Source organism: Rhinolophus hipposideros (genome assembly GCF_964194185.1).
Source record: "Rhinolophus hipposideros genome assembly, chromosome: 20".
NCBI classification, from domain to species: domain Eukaryota; kingdom Metazoa; phylum Chordata; class Mammalia; order Chiroptera; family Rhinolophidae; genus Rhinolophus; species Rhinolophus hipposideros.
The window spans coordinates 21,911,758-21,933,850 of NC_138066.1; the positions used below are offsets into that span (position 1 = coordinate 21,911,758).

A 22,093-nucleotide genomic window follows, 5' to 3' on the forward strand; every position below is an offset into this window, starting at 1 on the left:
AAATGGGTTGCTTAAAAAGGATGGAAGTTCTAACTAGTACGTTGTTTTGTACACCTGAAACTAATAGAAAAATAAAGATGGAGGACATAGTGAGACTCAGGTCAGTGAGAAGTGGGTGGGGTGGAGGCAGCAAGTGGGGGACCAGGGGCCCTGGCCACACCCAGAGAACACACCACAAATTACCCCGCTGTGGCACTGTGGCAGTTCAGAGGTAAAGTGAGATGAGCCACACCTGAACACGAGGTTACCTGAAGCCAGCGGAGGGGAACCCTGCTCTCCCCCTAGCCTGGACCACAAGGCTGCTGAAGTGCTCTCTGCATCCTGAAGCCATTTTGGGAGGTAAGAAACAGCCCCGACAGGGAGTCTAAACTTCACATTGGCCATGAATGTTTACCTGAGGTGCTACTGCTTTATTTCAGAGGAGATGGTTTCCCAGTGTTTCTTCCACCATTGTTGGGAATGGATATTCCAGTATGAGACCAGTTACTGAAAATAAAGAGAACTTTTTTCTTGGTATATCTAAGTTGTAACTTGTACATTTTTGACACTGCCATTGATTAATGCTGAAGAACCACCCACACCGTTACTTATACATACAATCCTCCAGCCACAAAACCACCCGCTCATATTGCAGTCACACTAGCCGAAGTGCTGCAGACACTCAGACCACCAGCATTTCTTTCTTCAAAGCTTCGTCAGTGCTTCCGAAAACAGGAGGCAAGCCTGACAGCTGGGAACCCTCCCTTTTATGTCACACAGCTGTCCTTTGATGGCTTCAACTCTTTAATGAGACCAGGCTGGAGATTCTCAGAAAGTAGGATGGGGAACTGTTTTGTTAAACAAAAAAGGAAAAGAGGGGAAGGGAAGGGAAAGGAAGGGAAGGGAAAAAGAAATGGAAAACACAGGGGCTGAAGCTGACTCACAGTGAGGTGAGGGTATCAGGCTCGATTTTCTGCTCACTGTTCTGTAGAACATGTCTTCCTCTCCCCCCACCCCTTTCTGTTACATGGGGCATAATGTTAGATGACACTTACCTCAAGGCTTGTTGGGAAGATTGAGATGATAAGGGATTTAACAGTCCTGGCACATGGTAAGTACCCAGTACGAAATAGCTGTTATTATTTTGATTATTCTCTCCCATCCACTTTACTTTTGGTTTCTCTTTTTTTCAAATCTCTTTCTTACCTCTACTTTCTCCATCAGTGAAAAGGTGAATGATGGTACCATTAAGAATCTCTACTGTGAGGAAATGGGAACTTTCCAAGTGGGAGTGAGGGGCTGGCCATAGGGATTGTCATGACCACATATTTTGGGCAGCCAAGGCAAAGCAGTGTGGACTTTCTATTTCCCTCACCTCCTGCTCCTAAAAACCGGCTCCACCACTTACTAGCTGTCTAACCTTGAGCAAATAAGTGGCTTCACGTGTTTTGAGCCTGTTTCCTTGTTGGTCATATGGGGGTGATACTACACCTGACATAATGTGGCTGGGATCATTAGCTGGCACCCTCTCTGTCACGGGCCCAGTAGAGCGCTTGCTTGGCACACGGCCAGTATCAGCACGGGCCGCTGCTTACATTGAAATGGTTCGGCCAATGACCCGGGTGTCATCCTTGACTTTTCTTTCTCTCTCTCACACCTTTCCTAGATTGGGATCCCCGGGAAGCAGACCACGAGATAAAGATTTGAGTGCAAGTAGTTTATTGGCAGGCCATCCCTGGAAGTTCCAGTAGGGAAACCGAGAAATGAAACATAAAAGGGAAGGAGGCCACCGCAAGGTTCTTTAGGGAGCAGATGACCATGTATTGGGACAAGCCTGCTGCAGCCTCAGAGCAGTCCCCGCTCTCCCTCCCACCCCAGGGGCCAGAAGCTGAGTGATTTGCCCACCAATGCTTGTAGGATTCTAGAGCTTGACTGGAGAGGAAAAGCTGCCTCCTCAGGACCCTCCTTCCGCCAGCTGTCAGCGCCTCTGTCTTATTTCATGGCAAGAAATAAGGCAAGAAAGGAAGACGGAAGGCAAGAAATAAGGCAAGAAAGGAAGCCGGTGGGCACCCTTCCAGTCCTGTGGCCAGCAGCCACTGGCTGCTCTCCAAGCCCAGGAGGGAGGCGGATAGAGGTCCCTCTGTTGTTCCACTTCAGGATTGAATTAAGGCATTCTGTGGTCAGATCAGAGTCATGTGAAAACCACAGTAGAAAAGTGGTTTGTTCCATATCCCCTCTTGTGTCAGCTCCAAGCACAGCTGCACCTCCGTTCTCTTGGCAATGCCAAGGCCACCATTCACTTTGCTGCTGGTCAGGCCTGTGGTTCTGGCCTCCTTCTCTCTCATGAGGATCCTGCTACCTCCACCTGGGCATCGGAGGAAGGGCTTTCTAATTTTTGGTTGAAAGAGGCAGAAATCTAATTTAAATGAGCTTAATCAAAAAGGACACGTAATGACTCATGTGACTGGAAAGTGTAAAATGTTCCAGGCTTTCTTCAACTCTGGCTTGTTCCAGAGGTTCAAACAATGTCATCAGAGTTTTCTTGTACTCCACTTTAAATCTTTGCTCCTTGAGTATGTCGCTCAATTTTCTCCTAAAAACAAGCTTCCTTTATTCAGAAGTGGGAGAAAGGGACAAAGCTGTAGGTTGGTCACATCTTTCATCATTGTAGCTCCGCTAACCCCAGTAAAGAGCAAGCTTTTTGCTCTAAGTATTCATTACCAACCTTAGAGAGGTACTTGGTCTGGCCCTTGGCTGGGACTTTATGGGTTGTGTATCCACCTCTTGGTCCGGTCTCTACAGTTAGGTATGGGAGTGGCCCTGGAGACAGACAATGCCATCAGGACCATGTTATGGTCAGAACAAAGCTGTGCATGTTTGCTGTGAGGGACGAATGTGGGGTAGGGCGCCCTCCCCTCTACTCCCCTGACTCCTTATTTCCCATAACACTGCCAACAAGGGTGTAAGGACATATCAGACTACCCTGAAAACTTTGGGGAGATGTGGGGTGGTTTATACTGCAGCAGTGCAAATAAGCTAGAATGAAACACGATATCTGACAATTAAGTTGGTGAACTTGTTGTATTACCAGAGAGTGGGCCTTCCTCGGCGTGGTGTCTAGGTTCTTGGTGTCTTGAGCAAAGAATTGAATGAGATACAGAAATAAAGTGGTGAAAGAGCAGTTTATTAGAAGTAAGAGTACACTTCAAAGAGGTTGAAGCGGGCCCAAGCAGTAGAGAATGGCTCAAGGGCTCATTATTAAAAGAAAAAGTACACTCCAAAGGGTTTGGAGTGGGCCCGAGCAAAGGCAAGGCTCAGGAGGCTAAAAGGGCTTGGACTGGGGAGGACTTGGGCGTTTTTATCTCTTTTTTCTCTAGAATGGGCTGTTCCTTTCCGGGCTTGGGACCACTTGATTGACACCTGTGATTGACAAGAGGCTATTACCTCATCTTCTTAAACTGTGCATGTTCCTTCCCAGAATTCAGTCTGTTATAATATTGATGAACTTCCAGGCATTGCATGATATTATAATGATGGTATAATGAAGCCCAGGTGAAATGAAGGTCGTTATGGCCTTTACTGAGCAGGTGTGAGTGAGCAGTTTAATCCAGTTGGGTATTTTGTACCTGTTTGTTTCCTCATGGGGTAGATAATTATAGTGAGAAGGGGAAGTTTTGGGTGGAGAGGGGAGGTCTTTAGGCGGTCGCATTCTGTGGGTGATGGACGTGCAGGAATGCAGAGACCCGATGCCTATCTCTAACTGCCTGCCTTGTTTTCCGCTTGAGAGACATGATCCCCATAAAATCTCTATGGGAAGTTGAGGGACAGGAGGTCTTCTGTATCTGCTTCCTGCTGGGCAGAGGTGTAGAGCTGTCCCTACCTATTGGGGGATTCATGGAACTGTCGCCCTATCTGATCTCAGGTGAGACGAAGGGGTCTCAAGATCTGCCTGGAAGACCATGTTGACTTCTTTGGTTGGGACTGGTAATATTGCTGGGGTATCATCTGGCCCCTGAATGAGGAAAAATAGATTTTGGTTAAACAGAGTCAAAATGTGGGCCCAAGAAGCAAGACCCAAAGCCATTTACGCAAGGTGGCTGTGTGATAGAAATTCTGTTTAGCTTCTTAGAGCCTGTGGTCTTTTCCTCTGGTTAATCCAGTCATTTAGGTGGTATTGTTCACTCAGGAGCTGGGCCTGGAATGGCCTGGAGCAGGGGCAGGGGACTTCCTAGGAGTCAGGCTAGAAACAATCATCTGTTTAAAATTAAAAAGCTGATTTGAAAGGTGATTAAGATCAGGAACCAAGGAGCTAAGAAACTGGGGGAAAGGAAATTTAAAGAAAGGGAAACTTAAAATCCCTATGGGAAAGAAAACTTAAAGGTTTTTCAGTGGGGGGCTACTCGTTGGCTCATATCAGTTGCAACACTTGCTAACGTTTTTGGATATCAGAGGGATTGTTCATTATGAATTTGTACCAACTGGACAAACAGTTAACCAAGTTTACTATTTGGAAGTGCTGAAAAGGCTACATGAAAACATTAGATGACCTGAACTTTTTGCCAACAATTCATGGCTCTTGCATCACGACAATGCACCAGCTCACACGGCACTGTCTGTGAGGAAGTTTTTAGCCAGTAAAGAAATAACTGTATTGGAACACCCTCCCTACTCACCTGATCTGGCCCCCAATGACTCCTTTCTTTACCCGAAGATAAAGGAGATATTGAAAGGAAGACGTTTTGATGACATTCAGGACATCAAGGGTAATACAATAGCAGCTCTGATGGCTATTCCAGAAAAAGAGTTCCAAAATTCCTTTGAAGGATGGACTAGGTGCTGGCGTCGGTGCATAGCTTCCCAAGGGGAGTACTTCGAAGGTGACTGTAGCGATATTCAGCAATGAGGTATGTAGCACTTTGTCTAGGATGAGTTCGCGAACTTAATTGTCAGACCTCGTAGTAGATATCTTCTGGTCTCCCTGTCACTTGGAGTTTCTTTCTGCTGATCAGTCTCCTTCCATGTTGCCTATTTTTCTTCTCTTGTTCTCCAACCATCTCTCCTCTTTTCTCTGCTTTCCTTTCTCTCAACTTCCTGTCCAGTTTGTATGCCGAATAGTTTAGCTTTTTGCTTTTGTTTCTTTTCTCCCTTCCAACCCATGTCTTAAATTCCCATGTTCCATTCACTCTTTAATTGACTTTTCAAGGTATTTTCCTAAGCAAAAGCAATTCCTTTTTGAAGAACAACTTTGGTGCCAGCTGCGAGGGTAATTGGCGTTTTCATCTAACTATATCACCTTCAGATGAGGTCAGCCCTGGGACAGAAACTGGATCAATGGGAATTCTGTGGGCAGACTTATTGTGATTTAATGGAATTCACTGGGGAGCAGGGGCTGGCTGCATTTTAATTTATTATTATGTGTCGAAACTATAGCAGCTCCAGATAGGGGAATTGGCAGAATTTCATCACTGCTTGTATCCAAATTGAAGATCTTTTTGTCAGATAATAGATAATGTGCTATAGGTGCAACTGGGGTTTAAATTCTACCCATCTTGCTGGTGAAGGCTATTGCATTTCTCAACACCTGAATGATCAGCAAATGTAATCTGGAGATGACACCATGACAGATTTTGTTGTATGTTTTCATTATAGACATAGCCCCTGTGGAGATTCAAAGTCCCAGCCAAATCTGTAGTATGGTATGAGGGGCAATGAGACTCATCCTGCCCTGCCCCGCCCCACTCACCTACACTTGCTGATTTCCACCTGCAGGCTCAGTTGCTCCGTGGTGAGCAAATCAAGGCTGACTTGAGGTTACCTAGGGGCTAAGAGGCCTTTTTAAAGTTAGATCCTGGATGCAGTGCCCTATCACTGGTGCCTGGGCCCCAAGTCACATGGCTCACTCCCAGGTACCTAATGTCACATTTGGCACATAAAAGGGGCTCAATAAATAGCAATGATTACTGTGCCCTGTGTCATCCTTTTTCTTGTCATGGGTTACAGTTAAAAGGACGTGGCTCCTACTTTGACTTTGGTTTTGAGTTCCTGTTACTTGTTCTCCAGTGTTCTGGGAGGACCGAGGTCCTGTCTTGCCCTGAATTCCGAGCCTGAGTCTTTCCCCAGTGTCTCTCCATCCATCTACCAAGGGTGTGTACCATTTTGCAGGATTGGGCTTCTGTTCTCATTTCAGTTATAAGATCCTAGTCGCTGAGTGGTTCCCAAAACTTTCTTAAAGACCAAGAACTGGTCTTGCTCTTGACACCGCTTTCCAGGAGCTTGGACCCCAGACTCTGAGTGTCCCCCTCTGCCTCTCCCCTTCCCTGCCCAGGTAAGTGTGCCTGGTATTGTTGGTCTGTCTGCCTGGGTATCGCCTGCCCAGAAATTCTGTGGGGCTGTGCTCCGCTTGGCCCCGAGGGCTTGCTGTTTGCCTGAACAAAGTCTCAGCCTTGTCAATCCCTAGGCAGCACCCGTTGGTAGCCCAACAATGCTCTACCTTTGGCCTGTGAGGCAGGGCCTGGTCCCAGTGCCTGTGTCACCTTGTAGGGCAGGGGATAGGTAGCGTGTGGTGGGGAGGACTCGGTCTCTGACCTTCCTCATACCTACCTGCCTGAGAATTGGCAGAGAACCATCAGCTCTCCACTCGTTTGTAATTCGTGTCAGTCCCCTCCTCCTCTTTGGTGAAGTCATCGAAAACTCTTGATGACGATAGGAATAATAACTCAAATAATCGTCAGTCAGAACAATCATTGATATTTATCGAGCTTTAATTTCCTCCGTGGCAGGCACTAAGCTAAGTGCTTTAAATGCATCGTCTCATTTAATTCCCACAGCAGCTGTATGGTTCTGGTACAATCACTGGTTCCATTTTATAGGAAAGCACACTAGGGCACAGTGAGGTTAGTCGCATTGCCTGACGTCATGTAGAGCTGGAGTTACGATAATATGTTGTGTGCCAGGGGTACTTTATCGTATTGAAGCTTCACACCAACTCTCCCGAGAAAGGTATGATTCTTCCTCTTCTACAGATGTTGTCGTGCGGGGCGGCCTGCGGGGGCTCTGCTCCCTCTCCCCACATAAGAACGCAGGACATGGTGAGGCCAAACAGGAACACCCACAGAGCTATAGGTAGGGGAGTCATATCCCTATAGTCTCACTGGAGGCTGGATTCACACGATGTGCGACCTGCTGTCCGCTTTTCTGCCAACCGACAGACGACTCTCCTCGACTCGACTCCCCAGCACAGCCGCAGCAGTTCTATCAGTGGCCAATGGCTCACTGGTTACAGCTGACGGCCATCTACTACCCGAGCCAGCACCTGTCCACATGCGGCCGAGAGCCTGGAAACTGCTCTCTGGGGCTCTGTCCCCACCCAGAGATGTGGTGGCTTAAAAGCGTGTCTCAAGTTCTTTAATGTTTCTCCCATTAAGAGGTAGAGAGTATGCTCTGTCTTTGGACGGGGGAGATCTTTATGACTGTCTCAACAGATAGATTGCGGAATGAATAGAGGTTAGATTAGAAAACGTTGTGCAGCTTCTTGCTGTTCTTTTCAAGATACCTTCTCCGGGAGCCTTTGAATTGTAGCTACCCTGAGGCTGCCATGCTGGAGAGACCATGTGGATGGATGGATAGATAAGTAGATAGATAATGTGGGGACAGAGTCCCAGAGAGCAGTGTCCAGGCTCTCGGCCTCACGTGGAAAGTTGCTGGCTCAGGTAGTAGATGGCCATCAGCTGTGGCTAGTTGGCCGTCAGATGTAACCAGTTAGCCAATTAGCCACTGATAGAACTGCTGCGGCTGCGCTGGTTGGGCAGTCGGTCGGTTGGCAGGCAGAGAAGCGGATGGCAGTTGGCGGATCGTGTGGATCCAGCCTCTAATGAGACTATAGTGGTATGACTCCCCTACCTATGGCTCCGTGGGTGTTCCTTTTTGGCCTCACCATGTCCTGCGTTCTTATGTGGGGAGCGGGACCAGAGACCCCGCAGGCTGCCTCACATAACAGATAGATAGGTGATAGAGAAAATGAATGAATGAATCTGATTGCAACCACATGAGAGACCCCAAATCATAGCCTTCCTGCCAAGCCTTTCCTGATTTCCTGTGTTTCTCTGATCCAAATTTCATCTCTTGGAGATCAAATCCCATTCCTGTACTTCTGATTCCAGCATAGAAGACTCTGATTTATCCCCTATTTTACTTGTGGTGACATTTTCTTTCAGGACTTTAAAGATGTTGTTTCATTGTGATCTTTCTGGTTTCTGATAAGAGTCTCAGGCCCTTACTGCCTAGAGAAGAGGGTGATTGATGAGGCATGGGACAAGTGAAAGTGCTTTTGGCATAAGTGACAGAAACCAGCATCTGCTAACTCTGGCTCACGTAAACAAAAGGGGGATACCCAGATGTTCATGGATAGATGAATAGAAAAACAAAATGTGGTACAATGGAATGTTACTCAGCCTTAAGGCAATTTTGACTCATGATACAACATGGATAAACCTTACAGACATTACGCTAAGTGAAATAAGGCAGTCACAAAAGGACAAATACTGTATGATTCCACCTATATTAGGTACCTAGAGTAGTCAAATCCAAAGAGACAGAAAATGGAATAGTAGTTACTACGGGCTGGGGAAAGGAGGAATAGGAATATTATTTAATGGGTACAGAGTTTTAGTTTGGGATGATGAAAAAGTTCTGGAGATGCGTAGTGGTGATGGTGGCCCAACAATGTGAAAGTACTTAATGCCACTGAATCGTACACTTAAAAATGGTATATACTTTTTACCAGACACAAACTAGAACTGACCTAAACCAACAAAAAGTTATTCCAGAGGTGCTAAATGCCACCATGGCCTTTCGGGAATTATAAAAAAAAAAAAAAAAATAGAATAATGGGAAGAATGGCGGGTCATCTCCTGGAACTGAAAGACTAGCTAAACCTCCAAACCTCGAGTGGGGACAGGAAATGAGGCAGCTCCAGGGACTTGAGTGCAAGTTCGTAGACGTCTTCCCTTGGGAAACTGCTCCAACAATAACCAGCAACCAGTGTCTCTGGTCCAAATGCCATCTCTGAGAAAGACTCTGATTGGCCAGCTGTGGTCAGGTGGCCATCAGGGTACTTTAGCTTCAGTCTGAATCCAAGTCAATGAATGGCTTGGGTGGTTTTTGGAATGATCGCTTCTCCAAATTTGTTTGTTTCTCTTAGAGGGGCAATGAGAAGGGGAGATTGAGTATGTACGTCTGGCCTTGGTGCCCTGTAAACTCTCCAGCCCCCAACTTTGACAAAATTCTCAGGTGAATGTTGAGAAGCCCTTGTAAAAACTGAGATTAAGTTTCTTCCACCTTAGCAGGAAGGAGGCAGGAAGTTAGGAATCAAGTTGGCATAAAGGAAATTTTCTTTATTGAATGGTTGAGTTTTGGACCTAGATTTTTACCCCCAACCCAGTCCAATGCCCTTTCCCTGCCCTGAAAAGCTTAGTGTAGTAACTACAGCGCTCACCTCTTCTTTTGTTTTTGAGCTCTCTGGGGATGTTCAATGCCACTTAGGTTGGGGGTGGGGTGGGGTTGGGGAGACCAAATCTCGGAGGGGGTGGAGGTGGGGATCTAGCAAAGTCTCAGGCAAAAGGGACAAAAATCATTAGCATATGAACTTTCCCATCCTGGTCTGCTAAGAAAAAGTTATGTTTTAAGAGAAAAGAATAGTAGAAGAAAAAGATCTCGAAAAAGGATAAAGATGGACAGAACAAGCCAGGAGTTCTGCGGGGCTCTTAAGGAGTCAGAGGTCAGAGATGGCTGAACCTAGTTATATAGATGGCTGGTGGATTGGTGTGAGGGGAGGAATTGAAAGCAGAGCAAGGAGAAGGGTATGAAAGATGTTTTTCTGTGTATTAAGAATGTAGGTCTGCTCACCTCCCTTAACTGGCATTTCCTCCAGAGATTGAAAAAATATTTCAAATAACTTTTAGTTTTTGGAGCACTGGCTTATTTCTCTGAGTGTGACTGTCACTCATTCACAAGGCTGTCAGCGTTTTCGTAGGGTTACACTTTTCTTTCCTGAACTTGGGCTTCTTCTGAGGCCCGATCATCGTGGGGAGTTGAGGAGCTGGCCTTTCTATGATCTAATAGATTTAAACTGGGCCACGTTCCTGGGGGGTAGCAAAGGTAGGTTGGGATCTTCGAGGAAATCTTTGACCCATTTCTTTTCTGGATCGACACAGATCTCTCGGTTCTTTTTGGTGACGAGGCTGTGGAGATAGAGTTAGAGTGTCATGGGCCATGGAGGAGAATGGGGGTCCAGTCCACCCCCCCACTTCTAGCTCACCTGGGGCTTATCTAGGCCTCCCCTATCTTGGTCTCCTCAGAGAGACACCCTCTCCGGCCTCTCGCCCTCATCAACCCTTCTTTTGGCCTCTTCCGCACTCAGCCTAGACCCTCAGGCTTGCATTTCATTATGCCCACTATTTATGGGGCAACAGAGCTACAAGTAGCAAAATCAGGAATTAAACCCAGGCCTGTCCGGTGAGATTCAAAGCTGAAGCCTTTACTCACTACTCTCCTGCTTCCAGCACGGAGACTGCTTGCTTGTGTGGATCCCATTCTGGCCCAGGATTCCCTTCCTTCTCCACAGAAATACCTGGAGGGAAGCGCTTACATGATGGCTGGCAGGTAACAGTTGAGGGCCTTTCTGTGGCCCACCACCAGTTTCCTTGGTAATACTCTCTCATGATACTTCAGGCAGCAGGTGGGTGGAACGTTCACGGACTCAGGAATTTCTGAGGGAATCACATTGAAGGCTGAGCCAAGGAGGCAGAGAGGGAGCCCATGGCTGCCCACCTCCACCTCCTGTCCTCCACCTCCTCCCACTGTGCTGATGGCAAAACCATCTGTTAGCAGGGACTGATCACAGCTGGTGGCAGAGCTTGGAATATCTCGAGAGCACCATGTGGCCAGTCCATGCTTTGGGTGAGCCATTTTCTCTTCCAGGAAGCCTGAACCCATTGCATTGCACAGACCTGCTTGAACTTCCCAAAGGGTATTGTTGCCTTGCCCCCCGCCCCCCCCCCCCGCCCCCCGTGCACCTCTGCACAAAGTGCCATTCATGGCCTTGGTTCTCAAAGCAATGTTTACAAAGACCAGGGGTAGCCCGAGAGTGTGTGGGCATATTACATGGTGTGCACAACCCTTGGTCCCCCGAGTATTTATACAGGCAGAGTTGGGCAAGACCGCATGCCAAGTGTAGGCTTAGGGAGTAAAGAAGGACTGGGGCAGCTGAAGGTGGGTAGGTGGAGGGACTGAGTGTCTCAGTCCTTTCCCTGTCACCAGGTCTTCATAAATGATGGTAGGGCCAGGGGCGGGGGGTGGGCAAACCTTGCTCTCCATAGCTCCCAAGCACCCTGCAGCTCCAGAACCTTTTAACCCCTTTCCTCTTTTGCACAGACTTTACTTAGACCTAGGCTGGGGGATGGAGATGGGGGCTATGAAACCTTACATGGCCACTTAGGCATTCCACTGGGACTCCTGTTGGCTGCCTCAGTCTCAGCAATCTGTGCCTGGCACTGGGAGGAAGGGGTGTCTAGGTTCAGACTCCTTATTCCCGTGCTTCACCCCAAACATCACTTCAGCCTGCCTCCCCAGCACCCTTTGTCCCGCTCTCCCAGACAGCAGCCTTTTCTCATCCACTTGCCTTGCCTGCCTCTCCATGGCATACGTTTATTATTGTCTCTTCTGTTACTTCCTTAGCTTTTCCTCCTAAAGGCTTGACGTATCCTTGAAGTAACCTCACATCAAAGTTACTGCTGACGTAACCTTGACCCAGCTTCCTGGAACTGCCCAACCCCGGAAGGACCTGGACCACAGCCCAGCTCTACTTCCAAAGGCTAGAGTTTGAGGATAGCAGCCCCACATGCAGAGGTGGAGAGGCCCCCAGGGATGATGACAGACACCCGACAGCACTCTTGGTGTCACCTCAATGCCAGCTTTCCCGTTCCCCTTTCTCATTGCTGCCCTACAGGGACAGGTGGACTCACTTGACTGAAAAGCAGAAGTGATGGTGAGGGTGAGGGTGAGGGTGAGCGTGAGCGTGAGGAGAAAGAGGGCAGCCACAGAGAACTTCATCCTCGTGGTGGGGCCGTTCAGCTTCAGGGGAGAGCCGGGCAGGGATGTTCCTTCTTGCTGCTGGTTGTTCTGTCTCTGACCTCTCAGGTCTCTGGACTCTGACCGCTTCAAAGCAAGTGGAGGAGGAGAAACAGCGGGCTTCCCTCAGTGTTTGTGGAAGGGAGGGTGATGGAGGGCGGGGCCTGGGTCAAAGGTGAATTCAGTAAGATTCAAATTCATGTGAAGGAAAGGACAGAGAGGGAGGGGGTGGCAAAGGTGTGCCGTGTGCCAGCTCCCTTGCATGTCCTGTTTTACTTATTCCTCACAGTTTTGAAGTAGAGATTATTTCCGTTTTACAAATGAGCCCATTGAGGCTTGGAGAGGTTAAATTGTCCAAGGTCACATGGGTAGGAGGCAGATCGGCAGTACTGAAAACCAGATCTGTGTGATTTCACCACTTAACCTGCCACTATCTATAAGTTGGGGAAGAAGAAAGGAGGGTCGAAGTGCCCATTTCCCCAGGTGATCAGTTTTTGGGAGGGTGAACATAAAGTAGGATTAGAGAGCACAGAATGAGGCAAGAGTAGGGTTTAGTGGTCTCTGAGAACGATGTCCCCCCATCCCCAGTCTAAGGACACGTCACAAACTATGCTACTACTACTCCAACAAGATAATGTGCCTGGTCCTTGGGTTTCTGTTTTTTGCTGAGGTGTTTGGCTAATTTGTCCGTATTCTCATTAATCTCTTTGGACCTTGGACCCTAAACCAGCTTTAGGTCTAGCTGGTTGATCCCTCCTGGGTATCCTTAGTCTGGGTTTGTCCAGCTTGCCACCATGGCCAATCATGGCCAGCAGAGGGCGCTACAACACCACGAGTCTGACAACCTGCGGCATTCTCCGCGAGACCCAGCTTGGCCCTGGGGCTTTGGCTAAGGCTGCCCCTGCCCCTCAGCATCTTCTCTCTGCAGGTGCCCATTCCAGGAACCAGCCCCATGTTGAAGGCAGCATTCAGGGAAGAGATGGAAGATATAGCGGATTTTGCTGCTGATGGACTGTGAGCTTTAGAGGAACGGGGGCGTGTTTCAGGAGATGAGAGTGGAGGGAGGCAGGGGCAGAACAGGAACATGAAGATCCTTATGGGGCTTGCTGTTTGGCGTGACTGCTCACAAACAGGGAAAAACATGTAATGCATTTAGTCCTAGTGGATCCAACGCAGTTAGTGGTAGTGAAACTGTGGCGTTTTGTGAGGATAAGGAGGGTATGTATGTGGGATACTCCCTTGACCTGTTTTTATGGAGGCAAGGAGGTGTGAGGAAACCTGTTTGTACCTTTAGCATGCAGGCTCCCTCTTGGCCCTTGTCTGTGGAGGGCTGGGGGCAAGAGTGGCTGTTGCTCCTACCCTGGGCATGCTCTTACTCCAAGTATGTAGAGCTCCTCATTGATCCCTGAAGATGGGTCCGAGAGCCTTTGGGAGCAGCTGGGTGTTATTCTTGGAGCATAAGCCTCCTCTTAATTCCTGTTTCATTCCATCCATCCATCCGTCCATCCGTCCATCTGTCCATCTGTCCTCCCATCCATCCATCCATCCGTCCGTCCGTCCTCCCATCCATCCGTCCTCCCATCCATCCATCCATCCATCCGTCCTCCCATCCATCCATCCATCCATCCATCCATCCATCCATCCATCCATCCTCCCATCCTCCCATCCATCCATCCATCCATCCATCCTCCCATCCATCCATCCATCCATCCATCCATCCATCCATCCATTTCCTAAGCACCTGATATGAACCAGGCCTTGTGGGGGATACAAAAATGAGTCAAACAGTATAGTTCAACCTAATATATGTAAGTGGACAGGGAAGAATAAAATATGTCCATGAGTCATTCTTAAGCTTTATACTTGTAAAGCTTAAATAAGATAATGTACATAGAAGGCACTGAAAAACTGGTGTCTGTTATTCTCGCAGTTATTTATTGTGCAAAGGGGGCCTTTTCCCTGAGTGTCTTTATCATATTCTGCTCAGCTTCCCACTACCCACATTGCAGGCCTGACCCATGTTTTGCACCAGGTTCTGGCCAAACTTCTGTAGAGCGAGGCTCGATGCTGAGGGCGCCACCCTGGGTTGGGCTCACCAGTGCCTCAGTTCACCGCCAATGGGTAAATTCAGTAGAAATGAAAGAGGGGGCATGACTGGTCTTTAATTCAAGGCAGGGCAGCTCCCAGGAGGTAGCTGGGGCTGAGAGTTGTGGGGGGTGGCGGGTGGCTTGGCCTCTTCTCTTTAAGATTCTGAGTTGTGCTCTTGTCCACTGCGTCTGCGTCCCTCAGAGCTCCTGCAGCTCCTTGATGTAGCCCTGGACCCATTCCTGACTGGGGTCGGCACAGATGGAGTAGCCCTTTTTGGTGATGAAGCTATGGAGAAAGAGGGGGAAGGGTACAAACGCGGGGTCCAGCCGCTGGGAAGCGAGAGCTTGTTCTCCTTTCTTCACTGTCCCTCACCTGACCTAGACTAGTTCTCCTTCCTTTGTTAGAGGCAGCCCAGGGCCATTCTCCTTTCTGAGACCTGCCCCTCAGGGCCTCTAGACCCTTCTAGTCTTGCTGTCCCCGTCCAGGAAGTACCCTTCTGCCTTCTGTTCCCCTCCCTTGAGGCCTCCCCAGCTGTAGGGCCAGCTTCTTCCTGGCTCCTAGCAGGCCCCAGATAGGCCAGAAAGCCCCCAGGTTGCCCCTGAGCTTCCTTTCCCTATGTCTACACACCCGAGAGGCACCCTGCGGAGGCCCCATTCCACATCCTCCCTGCCCACTTTTGCCCCAGGCCCTGCAGGCTCCATCTCCCCAGGGTGGTGTGTGGGTGCCACCTACACAACTCCAGGCTTGGAGCACTGGCTGCTGGTCTCATAATAATCTGTAATCTGTTGCCGCGGGATTGTGTGGGTAACGTAGGTGAAGCAGCAGTTGGTGGGGTGGTAAGGTCCTCCTGCGGAGAAAGTATGGAGGGAATGAGCTGAGGTTGGGCCCTTTGTTCAGGGCAATTCCTGCCGGCTGTTTCTGCAACCCGAGCGGTGGGAGAGGGCTAGCCCTGCAGAATTTGGAGAGAGGGCCATGGAGGAACTCAGTCCTCTCATCTCCCTCTCCATTCTATGACTCTGGGTCCTCTTGTCTCCTCCTTCACCAGCAGTCACCCTGCTTCCCATTCTTCATTCCTCCTGGAAAGACTGGCTGATGACTCAGCTCCAGGACTGAAGGGCAGCCAAGCCCTGACCTTATCAGCGAGCACACGCGATCCCTGTGGGCACACTTGCAGAGACGCTCCACATAGGAGGGATACTTGGAAGAATTCCCAATAGGGATTGGGACATATGCCATTTGGGAATGCAGACCCAGCCCCTCCAAGTCCCTCCAAGAGGGAAGGAGGCCCACACCAAGCCCCAAGGACAATGGCCGGGGAGTCAGGACACCCAGATTCTAACTCCACCTTGCGTTTGCTGCCTTTGTGCCCATCACCCCTTCCTTCCCTTCTGTCTCCTCATCTGCCAACAAGTCTGTTGGAGTGGATTGGGGTTTTTTTACACGGAGTTTTCTGGGGCTCTGGGAGCTTCAGGGACTGTGTTGGAGGTACTGATACATTTGAGAGGGAGTCTTGGGTATAGGACCCCATTGAACCCTTTTTTCTGCTTTACATATTGGATCTCAGTGTAAGCTTTTGCTTGAAGGAAAAGTTTCATGGTCTAAAATTTTTTTTTTTAATCACTGGATTAGGTGATATTTCACTTATTTTCTCATTCTGAAATGTCATGACTATCTAGGAGGTACGAGGTGACAGCAAAGCCACACCAAACTTAAATGATAGACATAACAGGAAAGATGTTTTAGACCAGGGCTCTGTACAAACAAGCACCTGCTATGCTTACGGGTGGGGTAATTGGGACGTGCATGATGTGTGACTAACCTGGACAGTAATGCGAGTGGCCTCAGGGGTCACCGAGGGTGGCTGGATGCTGGGGTGGAAAGGGAAAGGCGTGGCCCTCTTATCTAGCACCATTCCAGACAGTGTCCTCGCTCTCTGAAGAATGAATAAGGGGTGACCTGGTCCAGAGACCCACTCCCACGGCAGTCCTCTGAGCTGACCAAGGACTTTTCAGAGAGGCAAATCAAACTGTCCAGATTCCCATTAACGTCAGACTAACTTTATTTCAACAACCTTCTGTGTTTCCCCTTAGTTTCCAAAAAGGAAATGAGGTGAAATTGAAGGGTGAGGAATAGTTTGGTTTGTAAAGGTGGCTTTACCAGCCCCCATCCCCCCCATACACACACAGTTGCATTTCCCCTCAGGCCATACTTTAGCAATGCTGCTTGTGTTCGGCTGACCCTGGAAGCAGGCAGGGTCCGCATCTCAGGAGACAAATAGACAAAATGCTGTTTCCCAGTCTCCCTCGGGATGATGTCCCCCAAATGAGGTGGGCCAGTTTTTTGCTTAATGGCAAAGAGAAATGAATTGAGGGAGTAGAAAAACAAGCTGGCCTCACTCCATGGTGGGGAGGGGGACTGGTCCTGGGGAGGGTGGGGATGAAATCAGTTTAAGAAAACACCAGAACTCCTCCTAGAGCCCTCCTCCTCATATTCCCAGCAGCCTTATCTCTGCTTGTTTCCCCACAAGGACCAGGTTGGAAGGAAGTCAAAGCATTGCACTCACGTGGGGTAAGTTCAAGTTCACTTTTGGACCCTTGGGGGATGGTGATGATGATGATGAGGACGCAGGAGATGGTAGCCATAGAGACCTTCATTCTTCTGTGGAGGGAGCCGCTGCAGGAGAGCTGGCCTGGTAGGCACTTCTGAGGCTCCTGGGCTGAGGAAGTGTAGAAAAATGATCCTTGAGGCAAAATGTTTTTATAAATAAGGGAAGTAAAATGTCAAAGGGAAGTAGAAGGCAGTGGATGTGCCTCAGCGATTTCATATCCTGCACTTTTTTTGAGGGTGGAGTCAAAACTTGGGCAAGTTATGCATGCTCTCTGTGCCTCAGTTTCCTCAACTGCTGATAGAAAGATGAAATGGGCTAATATTCATGAAGCATTTGGGACAGTGGCTAGTGTGTAACACAACCATGATATAATGTTTGCTACATACATTATCTACTGAGCATTTCCTCACCTCAGAGTATGGTGAGGGGCTGGTGATGAGAGTAGGAGCTGAAGGTTCTGCTTAAGAGTTCAAGTGAGGATTTCCTAGGCCTGACATGGGGGACTCAAGACCTTATCCTGTTACCCCCAAGCCCCCCCGTGATCTCCAGACAAACAGATCCCGAATCTTCAGCCCCGATATGGCTTTGTTCTGAGGCCTGGAAATGGACACTGGACATATCCCAGCCTTGAGATCTTTTGCTAAATCTGAGACATTGGCCCCCGCCCCCCATGCTTGTAGTCTATGCCTAAGGAAGGGCTCATATCAAAGGGTTAAACTTATTCCCATTAGGGATGGGAGGCAGTTTCCTCCCTGAGAGCCACCTCTGCAGACTCACACTCCAGACTCTCAGGCCTTCACCAGGCTCTTCTTGCGGGCACATGCCCCATTCTAGTTGCTGCCGTGGTTAGAGGGCTGATTACAGCCTCTCTCCTTGGCCCTTCAAAGCAGGCAGCATCTGTTCTTTATTTTTGCCCATTCACGCAGAGCCTAGTGATTTTCATAGCAGGTGATTTATAAATATGTGTTGTAGGAGAAGGGTGAATAAATAAATTGAGCTGGTCTCAGTATGTATATCTCACAGGAAATAGATGAATTCTCATGCTTAGGTGCCACGACACAAATTTATCAGGAATTTTCTGTATGTGGTGTCATCAATAATAACTCTATTTAAATGCCTAAAATCAAATGATAACAATTGTCGTTAGGAACAATCTAAGGAAACAAGTTGTTTCTGAGAAAAATATGAGTTGGAAAGAAATACTGTTTACTGTTTTATTTATTTATTTATATTTATTTTTAAATTTATTGGGGTGACAATTGTTAGTGAAATTACATAGATTTCAGGTGTACAATTCTGTATTACATCATCTGTAAATCCCATTGTGTGCTCACCACCCGGAGACACTTCTCCTTCCATCACCATATATTTGATCTGCGGTTTTATTTTTGTGGAGGCTAGCCTACCTGCCAAGTTGTTGCTAGGAGCTTTACCGGAAATTCCTTTATTTTTCCAAGCTGTTACTGAGTTCCTGTCTACATTAGTCTGGATATGCTAATTGCTATAACAAACAACCTCCAGATCTCAGGGGATTAATTAAATATAGTTTATTTTTTTACTCATGTCACAGTCCAGTGTGGGCCAGTAGTGAGATAAGGGTGTGTGTGTGTTGGGGAAGGCTGTTTCATGCACCCCTTTAGGGACAAGCCTTCTTCTATGTTGTGATGCCACCATTTTCAACATAAGTCCTCTAGGTTTCTTACCAAAGGGAAGAAGCAGAAAGGGATTGGGAATTTTCTATGGGCCAGTTCTGGAAATGGTATAAATTACTTTCACTTATATTCTACGGTCAAAGTGAAGTCACCTGGCTCCAACTTAATGACAAATGTATGAAAATATAGCTCATCTGGGTGTCCATAAAGAAAAGGGAAGGGTGTAGTGACCACATCACTTCTTTGTCACAATATCAAATGCCAGGTACTGGGCTAGCTTGGAGGGTGGAAATGAAGATGACCCTGTTCTTAGAGGACTCGTAGCTTAAAGAGGGACTCAAAAAGGTGAATGAAAATTGCAATCCAGTGGGATGAATGGAATTTGGTAGTAACATAATTAGAGACCTTAAATGTTCGTCTGTTGCCCACTGATGAGTATGCAGTGTCTCTTTAGAAAAATATTGAAAATGTTTTTTAAAGCAACAACTATACATTGATTTAAAAATTTTAATAATAAAGAAAGGGTATATGGGACATAAACTTTTCTGAGTTCTTGTTTGCCTCAGAAGTCATTACTCATTCTTCACACTTGACTAGTATTTTTTTTTTTAACTTTATTGGGGAATACTGGGGAACAGTGCGCTTCTCCAGGGCCCATCAGCTCCAAGTCGTTGTCTTCAATCTAGTTGTGGAGGGCGCAGCTCACTGGCCCATGTGGGAATCGAACCAGCAACCCTGTTGTTCAGAGCCTGCACTCTAGCCAACTGAGCCATCCGGCTGCCCCTTGACTAGTATTTTTTTGCTGGGTATAGAATTCCATGTTGAGAGTATTGAGAATATTTTGGGGGGAACTTTTATTTGTGCTGATTTGGTTTTTTCCTTTTCTTTAAAGGAAAATTTGAGTACTTATTATTTATCCTTGTTTTTCCTCTTTTTAGAAGATTTTAGTAGTATTTATCCTCGTTTTCTTACTTATTGGCATGAAAAGGTGATCCAGGCTTACCTTGTACTTTGCCCCCACTCTGGAATCAGCCATTTCTTTAATGAGTCCTGCTTCCTGTTAGTGGAGAATGGTTTTGAGAAACCAAGATCTGGGTGCTTAGGACACTCATGCTTTGGGAATGGCATTACTTTTAGGTCTGAGCTCTCAGTGGAGAGAACTAGGAACTAAATTGAGGCATATATGCATAAGTGTGTGTATCAATGTGTATCTATTTCTGGTATGTCGATTTCAGACATTTATAGCAATTTCTATGTCATCTGTCTAGCTATATGAAAAACCAAAAGTTTATACCAACACATTCAATTCCAAATCAACACCACCAGGGTTTATTTTTGTCTTTTCTTTCTATATGTTTTCCTCCCTACTCTCTCAGTGAGAAACCGGGCTTCCATTAATCTCAATGTGTTTACTTCTTTGCTCTATCCCCTGTGTGTAACAAATCTTCTGGGTACACTGGCTATATTCTCAGTCCCAGGCCCACTGGCCTGAACCATGTAGGTCCAGCCCTGGTAGAGTCTTGGCCCACACCAAGAGAAACGAGAATGAGCTGTATTACTTTTTCAATCTTGTTTGTTGTTTTAAAAGAGAATTAGTAAAAATATGGATGCTTCCATTCAACCTTTTATGCCTTGATTTCTGTGCAGCTCTATTATAAAACTACTATACAACTTTTAAACACATTTGTTTTCTAGCTATTTTGCACAAACTCCAAGATTTTTACGTTTAAAAATTCAATTTTGATTGTCAGATTTATTTAACCGTGTTTACACTTTTGCCAGTTGTATGTTTCTTTTCTAATTAAGCAGCTTTGAAAGGTAAGCTTCATCATGAAAAAAATCAAGTATCAACACAAGTCAAGGATTGGTCTCTGTTGTTCGTCCTTGAAAAGACAAAGAAGATTCATTTTATCAATTATTTGAATTTATTTTTTGGCTACTAAGGAAATATATGCTTTTTATAAAAATGGCAACAATGCTGAAGTTATGAAGTCAAGAGTGAGAGTTCCTTTTTAAATTTCTACTTCACTATGAAGCACCACATTACCTGGGAACTTGTTAGAAATGCTGATCCTTTAGCCTCAGTCCTAACTGAATTAAAATTTCTGGGGTTAGGAACCAGCAATCTTAATTTGGCTAGTTTTAATAAGCCCTCCAGGTGATTCTAATGCATGCTAACGCTTCAGAAGCCCTGATCTATAAAACATACCTAGTTTTATTGTTCTTCACATTACATGTATTATGTTTCACAGATATTGCGTTTTTCACCAATTGAAAGCAAGACCTCCACCAGCGTTGCAGTGGTCTGGAACCAAACAATATCTCTGAGGTATGTATGCCAGTAGTACAGCTTCCTAACTGGTGTGCTTCAATATGGTGGTGTCATCAGCCCGTGGGCAGCCTGACTGGAGCCTAAGGAGGCCTATGTCCCAGGCTGGTTGATCTCAGTACAAACCACTTCATTGTTCTAATCCAATGTTGCATAATTTGGCTATTTAGTGATGAATTAGATATGATTCTTGCATACAGATGTCATATTTTCTTATTTTCAGTCTTCTCTATACACTGAAATATTCTTGAAGGGCAGGGATCTAGTTTGTTTTGTTGTCATGGTTTTCTAAGGTCCACAATGTACAACATAAAGTAGTCACTCAATAATTATCTGTTTGAGTGACAATAAATACCTGTTTCAGGATTTCAGGAAAAAGGAGACAGGTTCTCTGGTTGGGATAGTGAGGGAAAATTTTATGGTGGCACCTGAATTGAACCTTGCAGGATGGGTCAAGTTTTGCTGGGAAGAGTTGAGAGGAGGGGAGTTTCTGGCAGAGGCACCACAGCAAACAAGGAAGCAATAACGAACATTCTGTTTTTGAGAACTAGGGTGTAAGAATATTTAGAGTATGTGGGTCTCACACAACTGACCCAGACATAACATGCCATTATCTCCTCTAAGACCTCAAAGACCTTCTGTGATTGACAGATGCTTGGTCAGAAAGGAGACTCTCAGTTTCTATCCTTCATTTCTTGTCAGCTGCCATTGTCATGACCCAAAGACTTGACTAGGAGACACCTGGTTCTCTGCCATTTGTGCTGCTCAGGTGGTCTGTGCTCTCCATTTCATTCTAGTGAGCTAACAACTTGACCAGCCAGGGAACCCAATGAAACCACACACATTCCCCTTATGTCTAGCACAGTTTAAACCCAACAATTTTCACCAAGGCTCTGCAACAGAATCTCTACCGTGTTTCCCTGAAAATAAGACCTAGCTGGACAATCAGCTCTAATGCATCTTTTGGAGCAAAAACTATTATAAGATCCAGTCTTATTTTACTATAAGACCAGGTCTTTAATAATATATAATGTAATGTAATGTAATGTAACGTAATATAACGTAATATAATATAGATAATATATATAATTAATATAACATAACATATAATATAATAAATATAATAGTATAAGAATGGGTCTTATATTAATTTTTGCCCCAAAAGACACATTAGAGCTGATTGTCTGCCTAGGTCTTATTTTTGGGGAAACATGGTACAAAGAAGCCAAAAGCCGCTGTTGCCATCACTTAATCATGTATTCCAGGGCTCAGTGGGCTGGTGTTACAATCCAAGTTTTTTGAATTCAACAG

General features: G+C 46.6%; 2 protein-coding genes across 2 annotated transcripts; both read right to left on the reverse strand.

Moving 5' to 3' along the window:
- Window positions 1-9,177: 9,177 nt before the first annotated feature.
- CCL16 (C-C motif chemokine ligand 16) lies at window positions 9,178-12,164 on the reverse strand. Its single transcript, XM_081029958.1, has 3 exons — window positions 12,000-12,164; window positions 10,625-10,745; window positions 9,178-10,217 (listed from the first exon to the last, which is right to left on the reverse strand). Exons 1-3 carry the CDS (start codon window positions 12,085-12,087, stop codon window positions 10,085-10,087), a joined length of 342 nt encoding a protein of 113 aa, XP_080886084.1. The 5' UTR covers window positions 12,088-12,164; the 3' UTR covers window positions 9,178-10,084.
- A 2,209-nt stretch (window positions 12,165-14,373) lies between these two features.
- CCL14 (C-C motif chemokine ligand 14) lies at window positions 14,374-16,847 on the reverse strand (the record flags this gene model as incomplete). The annotated part of the gene is made up of 3 exons (XM_081029959.1): window positions 14,374-14,478; window positions 14,926-15,040; window positions 16,757-16,847. The coding sequence occupies 3 exons, from the start codon at window positions 16,845-16,847 to the stop codon at window positions 14,391-14,393; spliced, it is 294 nt and encodes a 97-aa protein (XP_080886085.1). The 3' UTR covers window positions 14,374-14,390.
- Window positions 16,848-22,093: the final 5,246 nt, after the last annotated feature.

Bases quoted from the DNA above. Each gene is read 5' to 3' on its own strand.
- CCL16 (XM_081029958.1), bottom strand. From the start codon at position 12,087: ATGAAGTTCTCTGTGGCTGCCCTCTTTCTCCTCACGCTCACGCTCACC. The intron at 10,746-11,999 runs GTGAGTCCACCT...TGATTCCCTCAG, and splicing joins CACTTCTGCTTTTCAGTCAA to AAATTCCTGAGTCCGTGAAC. The intron at 10,218-10,624 runs GTAAGCGCTTCC...CTATCTCCACAG, and splicing joins TGTTACCTGCCAGCCATCAT to CCTCGTCACCAAAAAGAACC.